Source organism: Manacus candei, unplaced genomic scaffold (genome assembly GCF_025592945.1).
Source record: "Manacus candei isolate 608988 ecotype Guabito, Panama unplaced genomic scaffold, ASM2559294v1 h1tg000034l, whole genome shotgun sequence".
Taxonomy (NCBI): domain Eukaryota; kingdom Metazoa; phylum Chordata; class Aves; order Passeriformes; family Pipridae; genus Manacus; species Manacus candei.
In genome coordinates this window covers 10,807,765-10,832,735 of record NW_026138082.1, presented here as the reverse complement: position 1 = coordinate 10,832,735, position 24,971 = coordinate 10,807,765, and the positions used below count along the sequence as shown (strand labels likewise).

The 24,971-nt window shown below is 38.9% G+C and overlaps 1 protein-coding gene across 2 annotated transcripts in view; it reads left to right on the top strand.

The window, feature by feature from the left end:
- The window catches only part of NT5DC1 (5'-nucleotidase domain containing 1), a 127,811-nt gene that overhangs the window by 97,073 nt on the left and 5,767 nt on the right, over window positions 1–24,971 (top strand). For both annotated transcript variants that reach the window (XM_051792236.1, XM_051792237.1), the window contains 3 exons: window positions 10,667–10,785; window positions 11,635–11,793; window positions 17,834–18,002. In XM_051792236.1, the coding sequence (XP_051648196.1) occupies window positions 10,667–10,785; window positions 11,635–11,793; window positions 17,834–18,002 (447 nt within the window). The remainder of the gene's footprint in view (window positions 1–10,666; window positions 10,786–11,634; window positions 11,794–17,833; window positions 18,003–24,971) is intronic.

The following is a 24,971-nucleotide window of genomic DNA, read 5'->3' as shown; positions in this document are numbered from 1 at the left end:
TATGGAAGCTAGGATGCCCTGGGGGATAGGTCAATACAAGTTTGTAAACTTCACCGGTCCACTAAGATTTGGTGCAAACCTGTGAGAAATAACTACACATTGTAGTTCTTAAACAGCTGTCAAAATACAAAGGGAATTGCTGGAAGAAAGAAAAATTACCTACGTCATAGGGGACTTAACATTATGACTTTGCAGGGAAAAAACATTCTTTGACATACATCACATGTTCATAAACAATACATGATAGATGATGGGGGGTGTGTTCATCTCTGTTCTCCTTAATTGTTTTCATCTGTAGAATTCAAAAAGAAGTAGATGATTAGACAGAGAACTTCATAAGGAGTTACCTTGTGATTTGATTTGTAATTAATTTGGAAATTGGAATTGAGGCAGTTTGTAGTAGAGCAAAAATAGAGTCGTGTATGGTACATTCCTAGCAGAGCAAGAGCTGGCAACCAGTGCAGAAAGCTTCCCTTCAGCATAGTTTCCATGAATCTGTATGTGCTGGTTTTCATTAAGGAGCTTTATTCTCTTGTGTGTTCTTCCAAAATGTCAAACTTTTATTAAGGTTAGCCTGTAGAATTGTTTTTTGCAGAAAGCACATTTTAATCTTTGTACTGCAGGCATCAGATTGCTATTGGAAGCAAGTAGTGAAAGGAGCTGGTTAGGAAGCCCTAAAAATGAGCTGAGAACATGAAGAAGAATCCTGACCAAAACTTGAGCTGAGATCTGCTTGAGTTTTATATGACAGCTAATCTCTGCTTCAGTTTCCCAGTTTCTAAATACTACAGCTTACCCAATGTTTATGAACCACCCAAGAGAACTGCAAAATGATCAGTCGCAGAGGAGAGCGGCAACAAATAGCAGGTATGGATTTATTGCATATGGGGGAAATCTCAGTTGTGTAGAGTACTGCCTTGTTCAGAAGCAGCTCTGCCTTCCCCGGCTAGTACAAGGAAATTAAAGGTCAGGGAATACAAAAATGGACATTTATTGGGACATTGCAGTGTTTAGGTAAGTATATAGTCCTCTGTAGCTAATGTTCAGAAAGGAATTAGTTCTTGCAAGCTGAAAGCTCCAAAAAAGGTTAAAGTAATGTGCCAACTTTTTCCTCACTATCTTTGTTCTTCAATCTTTCTTTATTATTCATATTTGGCTCCACATGTCTTAAACTTCAATATGTATCTTGCATGTTTTTTTCTAGGTAGAGTTAGCAACCCCAGGACTTTTTCTCTTCTTTAGTAAACATGTTGATTCTATCCGGATTCTTATCTGCTGTAAAACCACTTTATGTATTATTGCTGTCCACAGATGTATTATTGCTGCCTCTGTGATACTGCCAGACTAAGACTGAATGCTCCAAGATTATTATTTTATGTGGACTAATAGTAGCAAAAGATTTTATCTATGAAATTCCTGAATAGTGAGATCTGGCACAATGCTCTTGGTTCTGAGAAATGAGGTAAAGCATATTTTCATGTAGATACTGAGTGATTTTGCAAATCATACAAGTATCACAGATAAGAAATGGGAAAGGTATTCATAGAATCTTAAAATCATAGAACGGTTTGGGTTTGAAGGGAACCTTGAAGATCTTCTATTTCCAACCCCACTGCTGTGGGCAGGGACATCTTCCACTAGACCAGGTTGCTCAGAGCCCCATCCAACCTGGCCTTGAACACTTCTAGGGATGGGGTATCCACAATTTCCCTGGGTAACCTGTTCCAGTGCCTCACCACCCACGCAGTAAAGAATTTTTTCCTAATATCTGATCTAAGTCTACTCTCTTTCAATTTAAACCCATTCTCCCTTGTCCTGTCAATACATGCCCTTGTAAGTAGTCTTTGCCTGTCTTTCCTGTAAGTTCCCTTCAGATATTGGAAGGCTGCAATTAAGTCACCCCAAAACCTTTTCTTTTCCAGGCTGAACAATCCCAATTCTTTCTGCCTTTCCTCATAGAAGAGGTGCTCCATCCCTCTGATCAACTTTGTGATCCTCCTATGGAGTCACTCCAACAGCTTGATGTCTTTCCTGTGCTCAGGACCCCAGAGCTGGTTGCAGTACTCCAGGTGGAGTCTCAGCAGAGCAAAGTAGAGGGGCAGAATCACCTCCCTCGACCTGCTGACCACTCTGCTTTTAATGCAGCCCAGGTTACCACTGGCTTTCTGGGCTATGAGTGCACGTTGCTGCGTCGTGTCCAACTTCTCATCCCACAGCACCCTCAGTTCCTTATTGGCAGGGCTGCCCTTGATCTGTTCACCCTGCAGCCTGTACTGATACCGGGGATTGCCTTGACCCAGGTGCAGCACCTTGCACTTGGTCTTGTTAAACCACATGAGATTCCCATGGGCCCAATTCTTCAGCCTGGATAGGTCCCTCTGGAAGGCATCCCATCCTTCAAGTGTATAAACCACACCACTCACCTTAGTGTCATCTGCAAATTTGCGGAGGGTGCATTTGATCCCTTCATCTATGTAATTAATGAAGATACTAAATAACACTGGTCCAAATACGGACCCATGAGGGACACCACTTGTCCCTGATGTCCACTGGGACTCTGAGCCATTGACCTCTACCCTCCAGATGTGACCATCCAACCAATTCCTAACCCACCTAGCAGTCCACCTATCAAATCCATCACTCTCCTATTTGAAGAGAAGGATGTTGTGGGGGACTGTGTCAAAGGCTTTACAGGAATCCAGATAAATGACACGTGTAGCCCTCTCCTTACCCACTGATGTAGTTGCTCCATCATACAAAGCCACTATGTTGATCAGATGGGTTTTTTCCTTCGTGAAGCTGTGCTGGCTGTCTCAAATCAGCTTTAACAGTTCTATTTAAGTATGGAGCATCCGAGGTCAGATAAGAAATCTAGAGCTAGTGATAGACCCTAATGTACACATTGCTCATGGCAAGGGTGCACTGCATAACCCCAGGTTTTGTAATGTTTTTTTATCTAGAAGGAATAGTGATAATATAAAATGCAGTAGAGACTGTACTAAAATCATATAAGGGTCATCCTTGTTGCAAAAAATTGCAAAATTCACATTGGGATTCGTTGATGATACATGAACATGATGATTCCAAGGGGAGAGTCTCTGAAGCTAGAATCAGTGTTAGGTCCCAAACTGTTTTTTGGTGCTTCTTGAACATTTTCATAAGGAAAGGGAAACAGAATATAAGGCAAAAAATGTGTCAGGAAAAAAAGTCTATTTGCTGCTGAAGAAGACCACCCACTGTGATTGTGGGTATGTTTGATATTCTGTCATATCTATAATTTTAAACTATTAGTGGCAGTTTCCATATTTTCTAATAGAAAGGCCCATTACTATTCAATGCCATTATATTATAATTAAATGGGTTTTATTTTATTTTTACTTGAAGTATTATTAATAACCTATAAAAATGCTTACAATTTAGTACATATAGGAAGCAATGCCAAGGTAGTCTCTTCACTGACAGACATATTCAAATGGGTTTAAAATCAGTATGATTTTTAAATGTGTAATATAATGCTTCTCTGCTACTATGTGATAAAAAGAAGTCTTAGGTCAGAACCCCTCTCTCAGTAGTCTCAGATGTTAGCTTTTATTTCCAGAAAAAAAGAAAGATTATTCTAAGGCATCCAGTTTTCCTTAGAAATACTGGGTTGGGTTGAAGTTCTTCTTTTTAATTACTAAGGCTGAGCAAGGTTTTAATAACCAGTAACTGCAGCTATGGAATACTTGTATGGTTATCAAGAGGCAAAAAGCTGTGTGGGCTTATTTATTTTTTTATTTTTAATTCCCAAATTTCTTTCTTTGTCTGTGGAATCGTAAATCTTAAGTTAGTCTTTTAAGGCTGATGTAAACCTTCCCCCCTTCAGAGGCAGCCAATATTTGGAGCTGGAACTTCAGACAGAGTAAATCAATAAAAATAAAGTAGGGATTTGATATAGTGTAATAGGTCAGGAAAAAGGAATGGAACTACTTATAAATCATAAATCAACTTGGTTGTATAAATAGTTTACATATAAAAGTTAATGAAAATGTCTTGTGTATTTCAGGCAAATGAGTATATGCAATAGCTATGCATGCTCATTTCTCTTCTGCAATTATTATTCCCTTTGAAATAACGTATTTTAGGGTATTAAAAAAAAAAAAAAAAGCAAAGGGCAAAGGCCCCTTGCAGCAGGGTCCATATATTGCTTTATGGGGATACATTTTCTCAGAATCAAATTGTCTATTCCAGTTTACATATATATTTCATACCTAAAATATTAAGATGCAGGGGAAACAATTCTTAGCCTTTCAGTAACAGAAAATTAAAGAACTTTTGTCCTTTTTTTTTCTTTTTTTTTTTATTTAATATCTGAAGCCAAAGTAAATGATAGCAGTAAGTTTTTCCCCATTACATTTCAGTGTCAATTTTCGATGGATAAGAGGATGGTCCAAGAGCGAATTTCAATATGTCTTATTTCAGTAGATATTACTAGAGGGGCCAAGAGGATTCAGATAAACTGAAAGATTACAAACTACATAGCACAAAGAAGATACTTTGTGTGTCTCAACTTTATTTTAATTCAGAAATTGAGACATTTTTCTGAAGTGATAGGTTAGGTCAGAACTGACTGGGTCTTCATCTCGTCTTCTGTGCTTCCCTCCATCCTCTACTTCCATCCACTCTTCAAATTTTTGTACGCCAGTGAAGTACACCATAGTAAGAGAGGCTCTAGACAGATGGTTGAACTGACTTGCATATTTCTGGAATGTTTACGTCAATTTTTTTTCCTCAATTACCTTTTTAACTTATTTGAAATGAAAATGCTTTTTGGAAAGGTCTGTCTCTCTCCATAATTATATAGGGATCTCTAGGTTGACTATGATATTAATACTTACATGGTTATTTGGGAACATTTATCTGAATATTGGGAGCTCCTCATTTATAAGGAACTTCCTACAAAACTAATGAGGTCCAGATTAAAACTGTTCTAGAGAGGGAATTTCCTTTATTACCATTCTGTACCTCTCCAAGATCCCAAAAAAACAAAGCAAAACAAAAATACCCTTAAAAAATATGTGCAATGAAGAAGTGAAATCATGTATATATGTCCCTCTTACCCTTTCAAAGTAGAAGTTTTCTGATTTATAAATACAATTAAATAAAAATATAGAAAAAAACTCACAAAATTTGCATATGAATCACAATTAAAAATGAACTTGTAGATTAATTGTTTTCCAAAAAGTTGTCCTTTTCCAAGAAGAAATGACCTTGCTTGTATTTCATCATATCAATGTTTGAAATAGAAATACTTCATTAGCTAGACTGTTCGGGGAATTTATGAAGTTAGCGGTTTGACAGATTTGAAAACAAATTACTAAATCTGTAGTGAGCTGTTATTTTCAGTTCCTATAACCCAACAGTCAAAACTCCTAAAGAAACTTACTTGCTGACTTCTCTAAAGGAACTACTGATTTTCTTACAAAGAAGTAAAACAAAAAATGCAGAATGATGCAAAGGCAGGAAGGGGAAGTGAACTTCAGTTTTTTGGGGGGACAGGAGTGGGGGGAACACACACATAAGAAAAAGAAAAATTACAACAAACCAAAAAAAAAAAAAAAACAAACCCCACACCACCAAAGACCCACTAGAGACTGGACAGCCAAGAATGGAGATGGCCAAAATCACCAGTCACTTTGGGAAGCCTTAAGCTTTTATTTCAAGACATCACTCTATGGAAATAATTCATTCCTTATCACTTCCCTGTAGTCATGCAGTCAGATAAGGGACTGGCAAGTGCTGATGCACATGTTGGGCAGATGGATTTCACAGCTGCTTCCAGGGCACAGAAGGAATTCAGGGATGGCAAAACACACAGTAATACCTGAGCAAATCCTGGAAACCACGCAGCAAAGTTGGTTGGTCTATACACAGGAATTTTGGGTGGTACCCTAAGAAGGGTGCCCATAGGGTATGAAGTTTTACCTCCAGGAAACTTGTAAGTACTTGCTTTCTTCATGGAGAATATGCCCACAGGGAAACTCTACAGCTTATATCATCCCATCTCATTACTTTTACAAGTAGAAGAACCCACCAGAAGGATTTTACCTGTGCGGGTCCCTGTGTTTTCCTGCCCTGATTTCACTTAAGGAAAGGAGAGTTTGTTTTCTTTTCTTAAGTGAGCCCAAAATGCTATCCAGAATCAGACTGTGGTTGCAAGTGAGGCCAGAACATAACCCGTCTTTTATATTAATGCCCTTGGGGGCTGAAATGGCATTATTTTAAACTGCAGAGAGGTATATCAGTATGATAGTTGTGGATTGCAGAATGGACTTGTTTTACAATAACCCCCATAGTCGTAACCAGAGCTTCAGTGTGCTGAACACGAGCCCATCTGTGCTAGGTGCCTGCAGGCAGTGGGAGCCCACCAGAGCTGCCCATGGGCAAGAAAAGGCAGGAGCAGGTACAGGCACGAGCAGCAACAGAGTTGGCGCATGTTTATCATTCTACTGTGCAGCTCAAAGGAAAAAAACTATCAGTAACTCTAGTAGGCTGTCTGACTAGGTCTGTATGGAAATGAGTAAAAGGCTGTCAAGAGAAAGGCAGAAAGGCAGGAGGAGGGTCTGTTGGGGAGCTGTAGGAACACTGTAGTTAAACCTAGCACATCTTTGGCTTGGCATGGCCTCTGGCCACCTGGAATTTCTTTCTTACCCTGGTGTCTGCCCAGTCAAGTAGATATGAGGTGTCCTCGGGCTCTCTGGTGAGTCACCTGCAGGTCCTGGCCCAGCGTGTAACCAACACTCAGTGCAGGGCACCCAGCCAGAGGAGCAGTGCAGGGTGGTGCCTCGGGGTGGTGAGCTGATGAAAATTAAGCTGGTGTAGGAATGGCTTAGTATATGTGAGTAACTGTTGAAGCATAAATTCATGCTCATCTCTTAGCTTCTCTCTTAACCTTGTGCTTCCCAAGCATGAGTCCTGTCCCATGGGCTGGGCTTTAACAGTGTAAATGCTAGCCAGGTTAGGGGTGGATCCCCAGGTTTAGACCTTGGGCTGAACATGCTGTGTGGACACCACCTCAGCGCTCGAACTGCATGTGTTCAGGTTTCTGCCTCAGCAGGTGTAACCCATAAACAGACAGCCAAGCAGGCAGCAGTAAGCAAGCATGTGCAGAGTCTTTCCCAACCAGTGACCCTTTGCCAAAGTAAATTACCTTCAGTTGTCATTTAAATGAGAATAAGCTTCACTGATTACTTTTTGCATAATCATTCAGAATGAAAACAGATGTTCCTCAGCCCATGTTTAAAGCTGCAATGCACATTTAAAGCTAGGCAAGTCTTGTTAGTGAATTAGTTTATCTGAAAAAACATATCTGGTAATGATAATGAGAGTATATTTCTGAATCAGAAACCATTTCCCAAGCTGTTAGACATAGCCATATGCAAATTGCCATTCCAGTAATATTAAAGTTGTCCCAGCATGAGTCAAGCTTTGGTTGTTGTTTTTAAACAGCAACAGTAACTTCCCCTCAGGAAAACTGCTCTGAATCACTGTTAGGTTTGGGTGAGTGTTTTAAAAGAAGAATTTTCTGGCTTTAATTATTTTAATTTTACTTGCTTGCTACCTTTACATTTCTTGTTGTGACACGTTTTCAATCTACAGCCAGGAATCTGGGTTGCAGTGATATATTAGACTTCAGAAGGAAGCAAGTCACTCTATCTAAATCATCTGAGAAATTCTTTTTTGTTTTCCAGTCTGTTTGAAATTGTCAGGACATCTCCTTTTCCTCCCAGCTTATAGACCTGAAGCATTAGCATCCCCACAAATATATGTTGCTTCCTGCTGAAAGAATATTTATAGCATTTCTGACCTTTGAATGAACTTCTACGAATCAATAACAGCAAAGTGGAAAGAAGGTCAGCAGCAGTTTTCCTCTTGACCAAGTGTTACCAGTGTTAGGCTTGGAATATCTAAGATATATTAGGAACTATATTAGAAACTACCATAACCACATTTATGCAGCATTTTTGCAGGAAATTTTAAGATTTCTTCAGCACTGTTTTGGACTTGTCATCTCAAAGATACAATACAAGATCAAAGCCAGTGGTGTCATTGATGATTTCTAAGTTGTTGTGTATCAATTTTTACATGGCAGAACTTCTACAAGAAACCTTAAGAGACAGTTTAATAATATTTTTAGCTAAAATTTTGCCACAGGGCAAATGTAAGTGAATTAGAAACTGTTCTCGTTAATGGCTTACTGCAATTGAAACACCATTCATTTAGTCCTGCTCCAGATTGCAGAAATAAAATTGACACAGTCACCCCTAGATGTGTGAGCACAAGCAGCCACGTGAGATGCTTCAAGGCAAGGTTTGCCCGTTCACAGTCTTCTCCCTATGACCCTACAACTCAAATATTCTAAAGGACCTATCCTAATTTCTCAAATTTCTGAAGCTCCTTCCAAAATTGAAGTGTTCCCATAATGAACTAGACATCTCAATGCTGTTAGCTGCCTCCTTCTTAAGGGGAAATTAATTTCCCTTCATTTCACTGCCTAAAAGCAAAGTTCCTAACTTAATTAAATCCTTTCCTTCTCCAGAGCTGGCACCTCTAGAAAGTGCTTCTTGCACTCTCTTTTGCCTACCATGGGATCCTGGCCAATTAGTTCAGATTGTAACCATAAATTAGAAGCCTAAATTCCGGATGCATTGGGTTAAGTGAGATGAACCCCATTGCTAGGGGTGACAGTAATAGCTCTCACAGAGTGAGAGGTCTTCTACACTCTAATTGAGTGAATTGTTTCAGTCAGGACTGCCATTTATGCCTTTCCATAGAAGTAGCAAAGCAGAGTCTTGCTCTTTGCTGGATCCTTCTGGTGTTGCTGTAAATACACAGGGCTCCTGTTTTCAAATGCAATGTTTTTATTCTGAAAATACCTCTCATAATAGCTCTATTTTTCTCCAGTATTTTCCTGATTGAATTGTCTCCCAATGGAGAGACAATAACTACACTAACCTTCACAAATGTCAAAGAAACTTTTGATAGCAGCTCAAAAGAGTTTTCATAAGTTTCTTTTTCTATGTCTGTGTCATTTGAAGATTGTGTCTGCTCGTTCAGCCAGCCGTGCAAATATGTCTAAAAATACAGAGAAAATGAAACAAATTTACTGAAGTTTGACAACTTCCGTTTGATCAAAAGTTGTTTGGTCAAATGTATTTTAAAAGTCAGGAAATAAAGATATTTTTAATGGATGCTATCATATTTATTATTATTATTATTATTATTGTTAGGTTCCTGAAGAAGAACAAAGGAAAAGACATTGCCACACAAGTTCTACATGAATTGTTAATGTCAACTTTGAATTTCCTTGTTTTTTCCTAGTTTATAAAACATCCTTAATATAGAATTGTTTTGTCTGAGAATAAATCCTGTGTTTATTCAAATTCTTAGATTCATAGTATTAAAGAATTATTTACTTCCTCTCTCCACATACCTATTTCCCCCTTTTTGCTTCTTTTTCTAATTTCTTTCAAGGGCCAATGTACTGCTTCATGTACATCTTCAGTGCTCTTAAACAAAAAGTTGTCTTATCATTTCACTGTTCTCCAGAATTTGCATTCCAGCTTCCAGCACTCTCTAATCAAGTGAATTTTCCTATGTCTTACTCTTATTCCTAACACATTTTGAGTACTTTGAAGAATTCTATAAAGCAGGAGAAAAACTGAAGTCCTGATGTTACACCTAGGTCAGATCTCAACACTATATTGGTTTCTAACCCATCTGTCTCTAGTATAAAATTAAGACATGTTTGATTGAGACTGAATAACAAAATCAACTGTTTGTTGCACCAATTCAGTAGACAAAATACATTAATAGTAAAATTTCTGATGAAATTCTAGTTTATTGGTTCACTAAGGCTCCAGCAAGAAACTAAAAAGAGTTCATCTGTCAATAGCACATGGATCTGAAAAAGCGACAAGGTTACATGGACAGCAGGACAGATCCACCTGCTTTGGGACTAGCTAGAAACGAAGCCTATGGCACAGCTGGGCGATGACAAGGGAGTTTCAGCTTCTGCTGATTTTTCTGAATCACTGACACTGCCAGTGTCAATGTATGTCGGTGTGGATTACACCACCACCAGCAGTATTGTCCACTCATCATTTCTTCAAAACTGTATGACAAGTGGAACTGCTCATTATTTTTGCTTATCTAAGGCTGGTGAATGCCCTTAAGAGCTACTTCAGTCTGTTTTGTTGTTTTCATGGCAGTGTTTAAAAACCATAGGTCATTTGTCTGTGTGACGTGGTACATGTTGTCTCTTACGATCTGTTTTCTCTCACGGTTTCACCTTACATTTTTAGCAGCTCCTCCATTTGTACAGTCCATGTGGCTTCCTACCTTCACGCTGTAGTGTTTGGGAGGCCAAGCTCATTACCTTGATTCCTTAGCTCTTCTGTAGTCCATGCAGACAAGGCTCAGATGCTTCTTTTCTCACAAATGTCTGCGTACTCCCAGCTACCAAACACCTTGACTGAATCTGCAGTCAGTACCAGAATTTGAGCCAGATATTGGAGCTGGTTTAATGTCAAAATAGACCAGTCGTGCGCAGGCAACTTCTCACACATGTCACAAATACAGGAGGATGGGCTGGTCTCACTAAGAGCATGCAATTTGGTGATTTCAGAGAATGACGAGGAGCAGGAGGCTCTGCTGTCACTGGACAAGCCCGGCTGGTATTCCCAAGGTAATTCTGTCCAACTCTTTGATCTGCTGAAGAAGATGACTGGCAAGCTGGATCCCAAGGTATGTTTAGAGTAAATCTTTCTGAAAATACTGTTTCAGTCAAGAATTCACCAGACAAGCTTTCATTAAGGTTTTTGATGTGATTGGTCACAAACTCTTGTTCTGGCTAAGCTTACTGCTGTCTAGCAGATTGCAGCCCAGAACTGGAAGTAGCATATTAGTCTTCTTATCAGTAGAATATGTAAACTTTCTGAATGTTTTATTCTGTATGAACGATCATGCATTTTGGCAGCTTTAGGAAGAATTGGATTATAATCAGGTAATATCCCTGGGGAAACGGATTAAATAGATTAAAAGGTGAAAACTAGGATTATGTTATTTAAGTATAGGTCTGGATGGGTGAAAATGCGACTGAAGATGGTGTGGCCACATTTTCTCTAGTGAGTAAACTCCTCTCTGGACACAGAAGAGTTCTGTGTCACCAAGAGATGCTCCATGTTCTCTCTTGTTTCCAATGTAGTCCAAAATGTTTCCAATGTAGTCCAAAACTCGTTCCTGTTTAGCGTATTTTCTTGGTAGTCATTCACCTGCTTCCTGTCAGGCTATTTCTATCAGTCAAAAAACTCAGTGATGTCCCTTGTCCCGGTACCAGTCAGGCATCCCTGTTCAGTGCCCCTGGAGGGCAGAACAGAGGAGGGTGTTATGAGGCCAGCCTTTCCCTTATGGAGCTGGTAGAAGATAAAACCCCAAACTTGATATTAATAAAATCTCTTTGTGTCATGACCAACTGTAAACATGGGGGAATTTTTATTAGGTTATTTTAAACCTCTTTTTCTCTCTCTGTGAAATACAGTTTGCTTGTGTTTTCCTCATATACAATGAACTTTTAATTTGCTTCTTCCCTTGTAGGTTGTTTATTTTGGTGACAGCATGCACTCAGATATTTTCCCAGCTCGTCACTATAGCAACTGGGAAACTGTCTTCATCTTAGAGGAGCTTCTAGGGGACAAAGTTACAGTGCCTGCAAAGGCTGAATCTGAGCCCTTGGAGAAGAAAGGAAAATATGAGGTAAGGGTTCCTTGCAGAAGTTTCCTGGAACAGAATAAAGTAAGTTACAAAAAAGCCTCATGCCACCTGCACTGAGAATGAACCTGCTTATCTCACCATGCTGGCAGCATCAGCATCCCCCACAGACATATCCTTCTTGCCTTACCAGGAAGATGCTGTTCTGTCCCAGCTTAGGCCTTGCATGAGTGACACAGAGCTTCTACTCGGACCTAAGTCATGGATCTCAGCAAAAGAGCTGTGTGTGCTCTACCTTAGCAGCAACCCATAGTCTTCTCCTTTTTAGTAACAAGAACCTGTCCTCCATCCTACAAGGAGAAATTTCATGGATACTTATCACAAGTCCAGCACCTGAATTCTGCTGAGTTCATGACATTTCCCTGTGTGTTGTGACCAACTGTAAACACAGGGGAATTTTTATTAGATTGTTTTAAAGCTCGCTTTCTTTCTCTGTGAAATACAGCTTGCTTGTGCTTTCCTTGTATACAAAGAACTTCTAATTTGCAGCTTACCTCATAGGTTGTTTATTTTGGTGACAGCTGCACTCAGATAAGAGGGACTGTTTCGAAATTGTTCCAGTGCAAACTGCTGATAGTTACTTCAGATAAATGATGTGACTTTGAGGTTGATCGCAGCTGGGAAGCAGGGCCTTAGCATTACTGCCACCCTTTAATTCTCCCACAGAACTTGAAAAATTACTATGGTTTATCCTCCTCTCCACTGGCAAAGAACAAAGTAGATAGGGAACAGCACTCATATGGATGATGTGGCAGCATTGTACCTCCAGCACTGTAGGTAGGAACTGCAGTGCAGCTTCACTCTCTGTTTGGAGCATTTTAATTTTATATGCTGCTAAATAAATGGGTCATTTTCTTCTAGTTGCAGAGAGATGTATGTGCTTTTTGCACTTTGCTTTGTAAAGCACTAGGCTTGATTTTTCTGTTAAAATAAGTACTCTTTATGATTAAAAAGTTAACTTACTGATAGAAAAAATTTGTGGAGGTAGTTTTATACTAGTTATCTTTTTAATCTGACTAAGAAGTGTTGTAAAAACCAGTTTTCAATGGAGAAAAGGATATCTTCAATGGGACTAAAACAATATAGATATGATACCTATTGCTCTACTTTTAATAGACATATCTTATATTTTCACCCATTATCCTGATTTCTAAACTAAGGTCAGACAAGGACAGTTCAATCACTGAAATAAGGAAATGTAATCATTGATGTTTAGGCTTTTTCCTAGGTTGCAGAAAAACAAAAATTAAGACAAAGAAACTCAATCTCCTATCAAGAAAAATGTGTTTCTTGGTAAGAAAGGTCAGAGGCAGGTGGGGGGAAGGAAGACTTATTAGTAGCACTACATGGGTCAATATAATTTGATTTGAGGAATTAATACTTTAAAAATAACTCACTCTCCTCCATAACTTTGTTCATTCTCTGACTGGAGATTCTACTACATTACTGCATTTTTGTGAGGTTTCTGGGATTTTATTCAACCGTGGTTTCTTAAGCATTTAGATGGACAGCCAGAAAATGTTTCTTTTCCTGGAAGTACAAAGAAAGAGTAATTGAGCAATGTGTTTCTAAGCCCATGATGATGATTTGGTTTTCTCATATTGAAAAAGCTCTGGTCAACTGCTCACAGGATCCATCTTCTCTATCACGTCAGTTATCAAGCAGGAAATTGAGACTTTTAGACATGTGCTTGACATTTCACTGATGCTATAGTATTCCTGTCTCGGGAGACACCACCCCTGCCACACACAACCCCTGTTCAGTGTACATCCGCTACCAGTGACAGCAAGTAAGCAAGGGAGAAATGAATTGTGTTGATTAAAGGAACCTGAACCAGGGGGGCCATGGCAGGTCAGTGGTGTTATTTCATTACCACGCTGCTCACTGGAGTCTGAACAACAGGTCACATCCATATCTCTGCAGTTGACTGGACACCACTAACTTAACAGGACTAGTTCAAAGGGTCTCCCTTTACAATCCTATGGAAGTTTTATTTTCATTCCCCCAAGCAACTTCTCCCATTAACCCTTTGGTTAGGAAGGGAGAAAAGCCAATTCAAATGAGTGTATGAAGTCAAGTGTTTTTGGTGAATTAGTCACAATCAGATTAGTTTTCATCTGATCCGTCAGCCTTAGCATTGGCAATAAAAAAAAATACACTGCTCTGTGTGTGTAGAGAGGGACTGAAAACTTAATACATGACACAATCCTCAATTCTATCACTCTTTATAAAATGCTATTAAAGAAATAAAGCATTACTTTAATTTGCAATTGCATCTTTCAAAAGGAAATTATAAAAATCTGTTTCCAGTTGTTTGACTGGTGTTTCATCACTAAAAGAGGGAGGGGAAGAAAACAACCTTCTCACACACAAATTGGGACTTGTAATTTCCATTTTTATTGGCAGTTTTTGTCTTTCCCCTTCAATTATATGCATGATATAAGCCAGATACACATAACTGTGAAATTATGGTAACAACAGCAATTCTTTTAAGTGTATGAGTCGTAACCAAATAAGCAAGAGAATAGCAAATTAAAAACTATTCATGCAATTACTTGGCTCCTAAGTGAATTGCAGCATGCAGGGGGAAAAAAAATAGGAAGCATTGTGTTGAAACAAGATTTCCCCCCCTTCCCAGAATCAGGAGTTTGTTTGCTTGACTGGAGGCTTTGGTTTTGCCTTCTGTTCTTTAAATGTGTGATCAATTCCATCAATGAAAACTCAAAAAAAAGCTGGAATTTGTCCCAGGATTTTGAGGGAAATTGTTGCAGAGGAGCTGTAAGAATCTTAGGCTATAGGAATGAATGGAGCAGAAATCAAAGAATTTTTTAGTGGATATAGATGACATTTTTGCAGTTGGAAGGGAGAATTTAATTTTTACAGTATTGCCTAGTGGCTGGTTGGTTGTAGGGGTCAGGGCCCTTATTCCTCTGAATTTCCATTACTCTCTTGTTGTGAGCATAGACAAGGCTATTTACTTTGTGCCTTTTGGCTCTGTTTGTCTCTTTATTCCTGTTTAACACAAATCCAACAGTACTTTCAGGAATAACTTGATGTGCTGTTGTGGAGCCTGGTGAGTTAAAGCAATGTCCTTAAGGCAATATGCTGAAGTGCAATGCATTTTATTTTAAGTCTGCTTATAGTGATCCATATGGTAGTTTAGGTACAATAATCATTGGTGAAATGTTTTATATTTGCACGTGACTTGTAAGCGTGCAGGTTCTGTGCAACAGACCGGTGGCTGACTTGTCCATTTGCATACCCAGCACAGGTGTGTTATTTAGGAACACCTGGTTGTTGTGACTAGCACAGCTGTGCTGGCAGCAACATTTCACATACTTGCCGTTATACCAGCAAAACTGTATTTTGAGCACTGATTTTTTTCTAGCAGGAGTCGGTGATGGTGTTACTACCTTGGCACAAAGCATGCAGCCATCAGTACCATCCATCATATTGGATGCCGTGAAGTATTCCTCATGCTCTGTGCTTGGTACAAAGATGATGGCATAGATGGCAAATCTCCATCTAAATAAAGCCTTTAAAAAATACTAACAGCTTGACTTTTCACTCCTGTCTCCCTTACATCTTTTTTTTTTCATCTCTTTACCAAATGTAGAAAAGCTTCAGAGCTCAGCTCCCTGCCTACTTGTATTTTAGAAAGGTCATTTGTAAGTTGAAAAATTAGTGTTACCCAAGGGTCCTATTAACAGATTCTGTCTGCTCTGTTAACAGGCCCTATTTGTCTGCAGTTAGTAAAGCAAAGGTGACAGTAAGTATTCCAGGTGTTTTGATTTAGTGGAAGATCCTGCAACTTGGGGAAGCCTGGTACCATTTGCTTGAAGTCTAGACTTTTCTTCGAGGCTTTGTACCCTCAACTGATACAATCAATGTTTGACCTACTACTGTCTGACCAATATACTTGGGAGCAAACCCATATGCCTGGGGGATTTACATGAGAAAGAGGGTTTGCTCAGCACTTCCCAGGATCCACTGTCTTGCTGTGAGAGCAAATCTCATGTCTGGGGGCTGCAGGAGTGGCTGGTGCATCTTCCAGAGATGCTCAGCCCCACTGTTGAGCATGTGCCTCCAGGCATGTGAGGAGTAGACATGTTAAGAGCAGACTTTTGCCTCATTTCACAGATGTAAAGATTCATAATACGTGGTCTGTCCTTATTGCAGGCTATGTGAACTGCCCATGAGATACGGGCACTTTATGGACTTCAGGTAGGGATGGCAGTGGGAGTGATATCTGATGCTTCCTAATGGTGTGGGCAAAGTTTTGACAGCTCTTTTCAGATTTGAAATCAAGATTTAGCCTGCCAAACCTGCCCTGTAATGTGGAGACAAGCCAGTAGCAATGGCTTATGATGATGGGAGCTCTCTACCACGTGACTTGATAACAAGTCTTATATCTAATTGGATTTGGTTTTACTAAGGACTTGGGTTGTAAATCCAAGACGTAAGTCCCCCCTCTTAGTAAGGAAGAAATTCCCATGGTGAGATTTAAACCTCTGAAAAAATCAGTTCATGTCCTAAGGTTGCATTTTTAATTGCCTGTTGAACCAACCATGCATTTCAAAAAGCAAGACCCTCACATTTTTTCTCTTGTCAATAAACAAGGCCCTGTTTTTTGTGCAAAGGCTTGTATGGGCCAGTATTAGGATTGCTGTTTCGATTAATCACCTGAACAGCTGAAGAGTTTTCTGCACATGTCATCCAGCTGGCAAATGGATTTTAAGTCAGCACGGCATCTACATTTAATTATAACTGATGTAGAGACCTGGAATTTGCATGGAAAGATGAGATTTGGCAAAAAAAGAAAAAGTGAGATGCTGTCCCTTTGTGTAAGGGGGGGGAAAAAAAAAAAACAACACAAAAAGCCTGGAACTTAAATTAAATTCTTGCTTTGAAACAAAAGATAGGAGTTTTTTTTCAACTTATTTACATCAGAAGACAGAAACTAATATCTATATTTGTTGAAATCACACCTCCTCCCCACCCCCAGCTATGCTCAGAGGAAAAACTGTTACACAGACTCACAAAAGAATGGTTCTGTGTTTGCTGACATGGTCTGTTTGGGTGGATCAACAGTTACTTGTCATCAAAAGATACAGGCCTCTGTTATAAACACAAATGATTCCAGCAGATTCTCAAAACTATTAAGAAAGGGGTTAAATGGAAAATAAAGTACAAAAGTTTACAAATCTGGAGGCACACTACGATATTTGTTATTCTATGCTTTGAAGGTCTGAGAAGTTACTTTGCACTCAAATGACTTTAACAGATTTTCTGTAGCGTAGTTCACAGGGTTTTTTTCCAGTTTTTCATCTTTCTGTAGATGTCTACTGGATTTTTTTCTCTGGTTCCTCATGACAGTATATAACAGGTTGCAGGAGGAACTGGTAAAAAATCAGTTTTCTCAATGTTGTGTTAGTGCTTTCTTTAAAACATAATTAGTCTAGATGTTGTTTTCTGAAAATATACATGAAAAAATCAATTTTTCAGAATTTGCTAGGCAACCGAGTGGCTCTCCATGAGTTCTGTGGCTCTGTTTTCACTCTTTCTTCAGTTCAGAAACAGATAACACAGATGCCATTCATCACAGTTACTCCATCCAGCACCAGGAAGCTCCTTTTCCCCGAGGAGGACATCCAGGATGTGTTACAGTCTGTGCCGCAGCTACCCAGCCTCTCCAGCGGAGAAGGGCAGCAGGCAATTCACACTATCTAAAAGAGAAAAACAGGGAAAATGGAAGTTTTTTTTAAGGGAAAAATATTTAAAGTTAACTTTTTGTGTCCTAAGGAATCCATTAATTGCATAAAGAGAAGCTTGGGGACTTTTAAGAAGAATACTGTTACTGTCTTTCATTACATTTTAAAGTCAAATTGCTCCTGAGATACAATACAGGTTTCCTAGAAACTAGAGTTCCTTAAACTAATGCTTGTGGATGGATAAAGAAGTTTTTTGGTTGTTTTTTATTTTGGGGGTTTTTTTGAGCTTACATATTTATTTATTTTTCTTTCAGGGAGATCAGCTCAAAGCTCCTTACTTCGTATCTAGACAGTGGGGCTCTTTCTTCATGGACAGAGTACCAGGCCTGGAAAATGCAGAGGAAACCTTAGTTCACACATGGTCCTGTAAATGTATTAGCACTTACAGCACTATTGCAATCCCTAGCCTTGAAGCAATAGCAGGTAAGGAAGATGGTGGGGGGTTTTTCCTAATGAACATGTAGTATTCATAGGAAATTGGTAATGCTGTAGATCGGATTTTGAGATTACATGTATCTAAAATACATTGGAAATACTTTGTTCATATCTTGCAACAGTGCAAGTGGCTATTGATTACTTTGATGTTTGTGCTTTTAATTGTTGTCCGATACACGCAGGTTTTTTGTTTGTCTCTGTGAATATTAGATGTTTAATTTATGTCCTGTTAGAAATAGGATGCAACATTTAACAGATGGTAGATGAGTTCCTGAACTTGGTCAGAATTTCCTCTGACCAAGTATCTTACTGTTTCTACGTTCAATGGTGAATTAGATTAGGAAACAAACACATACAAAGTCACTTGAGGTTTTTATACTTCCAAATATGTTTCCCTCTAATCTGCCTTGTTATACTTCCTCAGTCAGCTCACTATAACTTTGCAACTGCCATACATGTCAGTGGATCATGAAGGGGTGGTGAAGACCCTCTATCTATATATCCTCTATCTATATATCCTCAGTCTGTCATTTTGCAGTACTGAATTTTGTCGATACCTGTACCTAAAGAGATAAACAAATTATTACATGAATGAGGTGCTTAGCTGTATGAAGAACACAGCAAGCATTTAGTTTACTAACCCCTCTGTTCAGCATCTGTTGCCTACTTCATGCATAAGACCAAGGGGTAAAAGGTTTGTTGCAAGAGAGCATTTCAGACTTGCCCAGCAGTTATTTCTACAACAGGACACATGATAGACCTGTTCTTTGTAACCATATTTTACACATGCACTTACATTGTAAGGATATCTCAAAACAGAGCAGCCATACAGAGTCACAATTTATTTATGCTTCTGATAATTTGCCATTTTGCAGTCTGTATTTCAGCCTAAAGGTACAAAGCCAAAATATACTGAGGGAAATTGGCAACAGAGGGATAACTTCTGTAAAACTCCCATCCATCTATTACTTTTCCCTGGCCATCCTGTGGCTTGCTTTGGAAGTGTTGGCCAAGATAAAACACATTGGTCAGTCACACTCTGAAACTCTGCCTCCCAACCAGCTCCCTGTAAACACAGCTCAGTTTGCAGGACTAGCAAGGGCTCTCAACCACAATGTACCACCACCTTTCCAGCTACAGATGAAGGGGTGAGAACCAGAAGGGCTTATCTGGGTAGTTAGTGAGTAGGATAGCTGCCTGTCATCAGCAGTGGAGCTCTTGCAAAGCCTGTTCCTCCATTAGGAGGGACACTGGGTGCTGTCTGTCTCTGCGCTGAACCACTGCTGGGGCAGGGGCTGATGTCTGTGAAAGTTAAACCCCAGTGCTAAAGGACATGGGAGAAATAACGTTTTTAACTTGCAGCTGTGTGCTTGAAAGCAGAGTCAAAGCTGCAGGTACAAGAACATTGCTGCTTTCTTACAGAGAGAGGTATTTCTTGTTTGTTTGTGTGGAAGAGCAGATGTTTGTTATTATGGATGCTGAGGAATTTCTGACTCCTCTTGGATACCTTGTCTGACTCCTGTCACAGCAAGCTGTGAAAGACCCTGCTTTGCCAAGCCCTGAAGTTTTTGGCTGCAGTTGTAAGTTCATAGCTTAGCTGCAGCTATTTGGGAATAGCTAGTTAGAAGAGATTGAAACAGGTTATGTGAGTTTGATGTGCTCCAGCTTTCTCTTTTCTATTCATCTACTTTAATTGCCAGCAGAGGACTTTCCACTGCCAAGCTGCAAAAACGCAGGCCTTTCCTTAAGATTCCCTCAGCCCAAACATGCAGCCAGGCTACTGGCATGCTGGCCGAGTAAGTCCAGCTCCCAGTCACCCACATGCTGGCCATGCAAGTCCAGTTCCTAGTTATCTGCATGCTGGCCATATGAGCCCAGCTCCCAAGCAGTGGTGCGCTGACGGCAAGCTCAGCTCCAGGCCACCAGCTGGCTCAGCCTTGGCAGCACCTGCCTCAACCTGACCCCGCCAAACAAGCTGCCATCTCACTGGAGATGTGCTGCAGCCTCCTATGAGCTGGGGTTTGACCAGAGCTTCTCTATCAGCAATGTCTGACCTGGCTTTTGTACATCTGTATGAGCAAGTATAAGAGCCACATACAAGTAAGTATCCCAACAGCTTGCAATCCACAAAAATATTTGGTGAAATGCAGACAATTGCTGCAGTGGTAACTTCAAAATTGGTTCTTGTTGTTTGGGTGCAACATGTATCTTGTTCATAAAGAATAACTTGGTTTACTTCTCAAGGCACATTTTTCATTAAAAAAGATTATTCCAAAAAGTATTCAGCATTATTGAATACTAGCAACGTTTTAAAAAAATAACTCAGTTTTCATCAAAATTCATATGAGAATTCAGAGAGTTATCAGAAATTAATTTTGGGTAAAAAAGCCCTTCACACCTGTTTCCCTCTTTTTTAAAGAGAGGAAATATGCAAAAAACTAAAAATAAGCTATAGATCTGAATTGAGAAATTGAGATAGAAGAAACTTTGACCATCCTGTTTTTTCAGCAGCATGTTGTAAGTTTGGTGCAGGTGGCTTCTGATAATTTCACCTGAAGAATTTATGCATGTAACTGAAGTGTACAATCTCAATGTTACCAAAGGGCATTATAGAAAAGAGTATTATAAGGAATGCTGCTGCTGGCGTTCTTGTCCATTCAAAGTATAAAATAACAAAGCATGTACACAAATTGGAAATTCAGTATCTGACTAAAAAGGGGTTTGCATTCAAAGATGCATCAGAAATGCTGAACTTATTCTCACCTTCTCAAGGAAGGTATTAGTGAGATTACATATTACTGCATCACAGTTTGTCATCTAAACTCCCTTGAGAGTCCCTGGAGAGAAAGAAATTGGCATTTTCCTTGTGCATGAGAAAGTATATTTTGCTTATTGCTAAAATTGCCCAAAGGAGATCTTCTGTGTGTATTTCTCAGTTTAGGGTGCAAATCAGATACAGGCTATATTGACAGTACATGGTTAATAAAATAGTAGAAACCAATGCCCCTACTCCTATTCTATGTCTCATTCACAAATCCATCTGTTTCTCCACTTTTCTGCTATTGAATCTCTCCTCATTTACAGCTCCCTTACAGATTTTGACCATTTTCAAGCACAATGATATCATAAGACAGATTTTCCATACCAGGATCCATTACTGTGGGAATGTTACATTAGAGTTCCCACAGGAAAATTAAAAGGTGTAAGGGTCTCTCTGAAAACAGCATTTTGCATAAACCACAGCTTCTAAGATGTCCTTCTCCACTTCAGAAAGTTAGGTATGAGCCAAGTAGAGGTGAATTGTTCTTTTTTATCCTACTTGAATAATTTGAACTTAACTTCAAGGAAGGTGTCCACTACTCTTTGATCTTTTGATCAAATTTCCAGATACTCATAATAAAACCCAACAATAATTTCAATTATTTCAAAAGTACCATTTCAGATGGTTATTTGATTAAGAGTTCTTCAATACCAAAATTGATACACATATTTCAAGTTAATGCTTTCCCTTTTAATCTCATTACTGTTGGTAGTTTTATAAAAGTCCCACTTCAAAAAATTGCAGGAGGAGTTTTAGAGCTTAGAGGGAATTTTGGAAGGTTTTTTTGTACTTCATTGCAAAGAAAAGCTAAAGAAAGTGGGCTCTAAATCCTAATAAGAAAAAAGCAAAAAACTTTTTTTTTTTAATTTCATGATTGTTAACCTAATCTCCTGAACTTGTCTCATAACCACTGAATGATGAGGTTTGTTATAGGATTAAAAATTACCACAAGCAAGAATACAAGATTGAGTGATGTTGCGGCTCTAGAGAGTTTCATTTCAGATAAGAATTAGTGCAAATAAAATGTAAAATGTTTTGTGGAGGCAGAGTTCATTTCACACTTTGGAGGTTTGATAATCAAGCTTGTGTCATGCATGAGGATAATACATTTTTTTAAATTTTGCATGCCATATGAAATCTTATCAGGGTTTGCCCATATGGCTGCAAAAGTTTTTCTTCATGCATTATTGTTATTTCAGTTAGCTAGAACAAGAGAAAAATCTCCATTATAATTTATCAAATCTGTCTCTTTAAAGATGCCTGCACCCTGCCACTTTCTGCGGGAGTTTGAGTCATCATCCTGCTTGCTGTATAAAAATAATGATAAAATTGCCAGTGAACCATGACAAAGAAGTTCATGTTTCTGCTTAGAGTTGCAAATTATCTGCACAATGGAAAGCCCAAGGCAGACGAGGCTGGGGCTCCAGAACTGGCAGTGTGTGGGTTGCAAATACACAGGTCTGCCCATCACAGATCAACTATGAATTGCAAACTTCACACACCATCTTCTATATGTATTTTAAAGGTGGATGCCCTTAAGGAATCAACTATTACCACAGAAATCATGAACTTCACTAAGCATGTAGCCATATACTCATTTCTATGTCCTGAACAGCATTATTCATAATTGTTGCTGAAGTAAAACCAAAAAATCCCTCATATTTTAACACTTAAGTTCTATGTTTTTTTCATTGACATTACATCATTCAAGGTCAAACCCAGCTCCTATTAAAATTAAATTGGTCTGTCCTGTAACCAGATTGATAATTATGTACTCTTATTCAAATAATACAATAATTTCTTTAAACATATAGAACTATATATATTATACATTGCTAATTAGAAGTAACCTTTAATGCCTTTTCTTACAACCGTGCTTTTACTTACCAGTGTAAGAATGTATCTATACAATAACATCTAAAGATTAAATTTATCAAAATGCTTTGGGAATTTAAACTGCTTTGGGTCTTAGCTGCTATATATAATAGTTGCTACTACAAGGCCAAAGAGGTCATTTTTATAATTAAACCTTTTATTTAAAAAACATATTTTTATGTCTGGTGAAAAATTGGTGTATATACACAACAGCAACGTTTCTGGGGTTTTCTGGTTCGGAGGTTTCATGCAAGGGAAAAAAACAGATAAAGATAACTGACTAGGGAGAAGATACATGTTCTGTATATATGAACAGCATCTTGCTTTATATGTCAGTTGAGAGGCATCAGATAATGTAAATCAGATTCATCTGTTCCAGAAACTAGATTCAATGTTCTTCTTTTAAGAGAAAGAAAAACAGGTCCAACACAACCAACAAATATAAGCTGCAAAATACAACTGAAACCAACAACAAGCTACATTTTAACCATGACAAATTATTGTTCAATAAATCAGAATTATCTTCTAAGAAGTCTTCAGGACCCAGCTATTGCCCTAAGGGTTTGAGACCCCAACTTTACTACAGGATTTGACTACTTGATAGTAATTTTCTGTGTAGAAAGGACAGTATTCAGTGTATTACAATTTGTTCAGCCTTTCCTTCTTCCAGAAAGGTGTATTGACTTGTGCCCCTGAAGGCCATGTCAAATCATGCAGAACCCAAAAGATTACTTCCTTGCCAATAGCTGAGAGAAATGTTCCTGCCATCATTATCCGGCTCTGTGAGATGTCAAAGTACAGCCACCTCTAAAAGATTAAAGGGAGAACTCATGAGCAACTCATTAAGAAAGGGAGAACCACTCAGTCATTTCTGCTTTAAAGCTATCCTTCAACTCAGGCAGCATAATTTCATTTGCAGGCTGTAATTAAAGCTATAATTGGGTTTTGACTGGATTGCAGGCTTATGGGGTGGGTTTAGATTGCTGCTTTAAAAAACCTGGTTGTAATACAAAGTTTGATAATTTTCCAGTGTGAAAACAGTGAAAATAGGTAAGTCAGAAAGTATTGGAAATAATACTTTGACCAGGTTGAAATTTTACATAATCTGCAACCTCTCATGTGCAAGAAAAAGCATTTATGTACTCTGGATTGGCGCCTAATATGCGCCCTCTGGATTAAGATGGTAATACACATACAAAAAAACAACATAGGCCTCGTCTTCATGTGTGTCTGTGTGTGGATTTTTGCTTTAAGGTAAACAATGTTTGTCACCCATCCAGAGGAAAAATCATGGAAAGGGAAAGAAAACATTTGTTTTACAAGAACATGATGAGGTTAACCCAGATTTGGAGAGGAAGGTTGATCTTGGTGAGTTTGCCTCAAAATGAAAGTAAAGGGGTGTATCATCTCTGCATTTGTCTTAATATAGCTCCTTCACAGTCTCAAAATGCAACTTATTTCTTTTCTTACCAGTCAGAAATGCCTGTCAGCTCAAACCATTGCTTGTTTCCAGGTTAAGTTCTTCGATTTACCTCAAAAGCCCTTTCTACTGCCGTAAGATCCAGATGGAGTCATTCACATAGAAATGAATTAACAGATCCCTGAAAGAGTAGCACTTCCTAGTAGGATCTTTGCATTCCCTTAGGATTGTTTTATATTAAGACTTCATCTAAATATTTAAAAATATCATAGTCTGATATTTTCTTGTGATCAGTTCCAGATCAAGCAAAGAACCACAAAGGGCTATTTTCTTAAAAGATCTCTAAAAGTCACCATTTAAACTAAAACAAAAATGAGATAAATTTTCCTGCCATACAAATAATGAGCTTTCTCATTCAACCCAAAACAGCAAAGGCATTTCTAAGGCTTTCCTTCACTTCAGACTCTTATCAGGCTCAGCTGTGAGTTCAGTGCACGCCTTGTGCACAGCTGTTTTGTTCAAGAAGGGGTCAGCAATCTCTTGGACATAGGGTAGACCCAAAGTAATGTGAATTGTTATTCCCGAGATAATGGTAGTGAAACTGCACACCATGAGCAATCACAACAGCCACGATGGGATGGTCATTCCATCCCCCCAGGCATCCATCCCTCTGTAAAACTCTGGTGGTGAAGGTGCTGCTGCTGCACATCTGCCTGCAGTTTGCCACTTGGGTTTTTTCCAATGTCACTGTCTTTTTTGTTAGATACCACAGAAGAGTAACCAGCGATAAAACCCCAGTGGCAGTGAAGCTCTTGCTCAGGCCAAGCTCATGCCACATATG